This window comes from Chiloscyllium plagiosum, unplaced genomic scaffold (genome assembly GCF_004010195.1).
Source record: "Chiloscyllium plagiosum isolate BGI_BamShark_2017 unplaced genomic scaffold, ASM401019v2 scaf_12593, whole genome shotgun sequence".
Classification (NCBI taxonomy): Eukaryota; Metazoa; Chordata; class Chondrichthyes; order Orectolobiformes; family Hemiscylliidae; genus Chiloscyllium; species Chiloscyllium plagiosum.
The window spans coordinates 1-4,993 of NW_025210490.1; the positions used below are offsets into that span (position 1 = coordinate 1).

At 50.7% G+C, this 4,993-nt stretch overlaps 1 protein-coding gene across 1 annotated transcript; it reads right to left on the reverse strand.

Annotated features, from left to right (window-relative positions):
• Positions 1-175: 175 nt before the first annotated feature.
• LOC122546919 (pre-B-cell leukemia transcription factor 1-like) lies at positions 176-613 on the reverse strand (the record flags this gene model as incomplete). The annotated part of the gene is made up of 1 exon (XM_043685529.1): positions 176-613. A coding segment is annotated over exon 1 (438 nt), but the record flags the coding sequence as incomplete, so codon positions are not given.
• Positions 614-4,993: the final 4,380 nt, after the last annotated feature.

The window sequence follows — 4,993 nt, forward strand, 5'->3', positions numbered from 1 at the left end:
TGGTGTGTGTGTGGGTGTGTGGGGTGTGGGTGTGGGTGTGGGGTGTGTGTGTGGGTGGGTGTGGGTGTGTGTGTGGGTGTGGGGTGTGGGTGTGGGGGGTAGGGGTGTGGGGGTAGTGATGTGAGGGTGTGAGGGTGTGTGTGTGGGTGTGGGGTGTGGGTGTGGGGGTAGTGATGTGAGGGTGTGGGTGAAGCCGGTGTGAGTACGGGGCAGTGCCGGGAATGCTGGGTGCGTTTACCTGCTCGTACTTCTCCAGCTCGGTGTGGTAGATCTGTCGGATCTGGGTGAGCTTGGCCCGGTAGTCCGAGTGCTCCGCCGAGGTGTCGGTACCCCCTCCCCCGGAGACGGCAGCGGCGGCGGCAGCTGCTGCGGCAGCGGCTGCGGAGGCTGAGCCCCCTCCTTTCTCAGGCCCCGCGACCCCCTCTGCCAGTAGCATGTTGTCCAGCCGTACCAGCTGCGGGTCCGCGGGCTCCTCTTCCTGGGCCCCTCGGATGCTCAGCACTGCAAAGACAGGAGGACAGCGGCCGGTTAGAACACGCTGGACAATCACCCCGGGGACTCCGAAACTCCATAACCTGAGCCCGAGTGCCGTCAATGCGCAGACAGAGGCCATTCGGCCTAGCCGAGTCAATGACGGCTCTCTGTACAGAACCATAGAACCCTACAGTGCAGAAAGGTGCCTAGCGAGTCTCGCAATCCAGTCTCTCCCGCTCCCCTCACTGCCCTTCAACTTTATTTCCCCCAGCTCCTGAGAAGGCAACTGGCCCAACTGACCATCATATGGACCCTGCCCACTGAGGTCAGCCAGTGTATGAGTTCCCTGATTGGGGCTGTTAACCAGCTCCAATCAGGGAGCCCTGGCTGACAGAGACAAACAGGAGGGTCAGAGGTTCTGCTCACTCTGAGAGCTGGCTCTGAACGAGGCAGTACCAAGGTCAAGGATTCCCCACAGGGGAAATAAAGGGTGACTCAATGATGGGATACCAGCCTCTTTTGGAGTGGTTTCAGGCCAGGCTGAGGGTTTATCTTTAAGCAGGCCTTAGCCTCGAAGGGGTGAGTCCTTCACATTCCGTGAGGAGGGGATGGTAGATGGTAGATGAAATGGGAAACGGGCTGGGGGGTGGGGTGGTGGGTTAGTCCATTTGCTCCTCTCTTCACCCCCCTACCCCTGTCTTCTCAACAGGGAACACCGCAAGCTGAACCAATTAGTGGCCTGGCAGGGGGGAAGGTGGTCACACAGGGCCACGGGGATAGGGAGGTAGGGCAGGATGTCAGGCAAGAATTGGAGGCGGTTCAAAGTCCCCACACCTCTCCGTCTCCTCATCTGTCCTCAAAACAGTAAATGAATACAGACAAGCGAACGTTAATGGGAGGGGATAGCCTAGTGGTGTTATCATTGTTTAATCTTATTACCAAGGTGATGTCCTGGGGTTATCGGCTTGCATCCCGCCACCGCGTATGGTGGAATTTGGACGCAATTTTTTTTTAAGTTACGGAATTAAACAGTCTAAGGACGACCATGAATCCATTGCCAATTGTCGAAAACCCATCTGGTTCACCAAAGCTCTGAAGAAAACTGCGGTCCTTACCTGGTCTGGCCTACATGTGACTCCAGACCCACTGCAATGCGGTTGACTCTTAATGAGGGATGGGGTACTGAATGATGGTCTAGTCTCATCCCAGTAACAAATCAAAAAACACACTTGTGACTTTCGTCAGTAGAATCAGCCAGCCTGGGCCCGGCCTGATGGAAATCACCTCCAAACCATTTCCCGTGGACATTCACTTGTCTCACACACACACCCTCCGCGGTATCAGAGAGGCCACCGCAGGGAGCTGACCCATTCTCATGTTTGAATGAGTGCAGGAGAATGGCCTCTCTGATTTGTGACCAGGAGCTCCAATTCAACGTCAGGGAGGGGAGTGGGGCAAGGATTATCTGACCAGCCTCAGCTCCCAGTACCACGCTAGTGACGTTTGCAGCAAGATTAAGGAACAGGGGCTCATTTTTCAAATTTGTCACACACAACATAATTTTGGCTCATCACCCCTCCCCTCGTTTATGTCTCTATCCTGTCATCCTGCATTCACACCTTATCTGGACGTACCTTGTAGTTTCTTTACTGTTGCCAGTGAATCTCTCCTGCTGTCCACCTTATCACAGGCCTTCCCTTTAGTCCTTACCACCTCGCTCCTCTATCATAGAATCAGAGAATTCCTACAGTCTGGAAGCAAGCCATTCATCCCATTGAGGTCACTCTGACCCTCTGCAGAGCATCCCATCCAGACCCTGTTCCTGTAATCCTGCATTTCCCATGGCTAACCCACCTGGCCTGCAGATCTTTGGACTGTGGGAGGAAACCGGAGCACCCGGAGCAAGCCCACGCAGACACGGGGAGAATGTGCAAACTCCACACGGACAGTCACCCGAGGCTGGAATCGAACCCGGGTTCCTAGCGCTGTGAGGCAGTGGTGCTCCATTTGCTCAAATCCTACTACATGTCATCATTGTTCTCAAACGTCAACTTGCATTTCTCTTTTCACAGGAGTTGTCTGTCCACTCTGTTTCTTATTTTCAAATTGCCAGTGCTTTCCATTGACAGTCCTACATATTTTCTTTCCCCTTAATCAATCTGCTCAGAGATGAACGCGGACCTCCCAGTCCAGAGGTGGGGACATTACCACCATGCCAGAACAGGGCCCTCCATCCAGTTTACTTTCAGTCAGTTACTTAGCATTCAGTTGCTCACGAGTGGAGACTAAAATGTTTAACTTTTGGGATAACCCCATTTCCCGCTGTCAGAACCAATTTTCAATATCCTGCCGAATGCTTTGTAAAGTAAAACTTCAAAAGACATTTTTTTGGTGAAAATGGCTCTTGTTTGCAGTTTGCCGATGTGCGAATGAACTCAAACTGAAACAAAACGCAGGGAAAAGCTCCTCAAAACGAACCCAATTTTAACCGCAATTTGTGGTGATGCACCTACTGTGTCTAAGGCAGTCGTAACGACACAGTTCACTCCATGCTGGGGTGTCACAGCCTGGAGGTTAATACGCACAACGTCTCAAGTTTGATCACACAAATATCAGCAAAGATAGACCATTCAGCTCCATTGAACCCGTTCTGCCATACATCTCGATCACGGGGTTCAAACTCCTATTTCTAACTTACTCCCCCCACATCCCTTGACTCTGTGAGGGACCGCTCCGTCCCTGCCTCAGTGGTGAAGCTTCCATAACCTGCGGGGACAGACGATTCACAAACCCTTTGTTCCCATCTCAGTCCTAAACAACTGGCCCCTTACAGAGTCATCCAGCACAGAAACAGACCCTTCGGTCCGACCAGTCCATGCCGACCATAATCCCAAATAAACTCATCCCATCTGCCTGCTCCCGGCCCATATCCCTCCAAACCTTTCCAATTCATGTACTTATCCAAATGTCTCTTAGACATTGCAACTGTACTCACATCCAACACTTTCTCAGGAAGTTCATTCCTCACGTAAATCACCCTCTGTAAAAGAATTGCCCCTCATGTCCTTTTGAATCTGTCTCTTCTCGCCTTAAAAATGTGCCCTCTCGTCCTGAAATCCAAAATCCTAGGGAAAAGTCAGCTACCATTAATTATCCTGAAACTGCGGCCCTTCACCCCGTGTTTTAGATTACCCCCACCAGCAGAAACAATCTCAGAGTATTTATCCTGGTAAGCCCCCTTGGAGACCTTGCATGTCCAAACCATGTGGAGATGCCGGTGTCGGACTGGGGTGGACAAAGTTAAAAATCACCCAACACCAGGTTATAGTCCAACAGGCTTAGTTGGAAGCACACTAGCTTTCGGAGTGCCCGCTCCTTCAACAGGTGATAGTGCTCCGAAAGCTAGTGCTTCCAAATAACCTGTTGGGACTATAATCCGATGTTGCGTGATTTTTTTAAACTATCTCCAAATGAGACCACCTTTCATTCTTCCAAACTTCAGAGTATATCGATCCAATTTACTTAGCCTCTCAAGGTGGGACAACACTCCCCCACCTCATCCCGGGGACCAGACGAGGGAACTTTGCTAAGAAGACCCTTCCTTGTGTATCGAGAGAAGACTGCATACATTTTTTTTCCAGCCACAGAAGCCCAATACAAGGGTAGTAAGATTTCTCGAATGTTGGGGGATTAGAGTTGGGGTTTGAAGACTAACGTACAACAGCTTGCTGTACCCCAGGCTCACTTTCTGCGTTCCTTGTACGAGTGAATCTCGACCTCGTTGAGCAGGTTTGACAGCTATTAAAGCCCAGTTTAGCAAAGCTGGCTTCCCTCATTGTGTCGCTCCAGAAGGAAAAAAACCCTTCAAACCAACACCTATAAGCCTGCCTCCGAGATGGGTAACAGAGATAACCATGATATAATAACATTGCCAGCTGATTTGCTAAGTAGATTTTCTAACAGAGGGCACCAGTCCAGAAGATCATGGAACTCTCATAAACAGTGAAAAACAAAAATTAGGATGCCCTTATTAGAACCTACCTCTGGGCTCGGAATATAGCTCCTCTGTCTTTAAGGCCATAAGAAACATGAACAGCATCAGGCCCCCTCAAGCCTGCTCCACCATTCAACAGGATCAGGGCTAATCCAACATTCCTCACATCCCCTTTCCTGCCCTTTCCCTGTAGCCCTTAATTCCCTCACTGATCAAGAACCTATCTCAGCCTTAAATATACACAAGGACTCTGCCCCCACAGCTCTCTGTGGCAAAGAGTGCCAAGGACTCACAACCCTCTGAGAGGAAAACTTCCCCCTCACCTCAGTCTCAAATTGGTGTGTCTTTATTCTGCGAGGGTGCCCTCTGGTCTTAGACTGTCCCATGAGGGGAAACCTCCTCTCAGCATTGACCGTGTTAAGCCCCTTCAGAATCCAATATGCTTTGCCTCTCATTCTCCTCAACTCCATTGAGTACAGTTCCAACCTGGTTAGCCTTTACTCATAAGACAATCCCTCCATATCA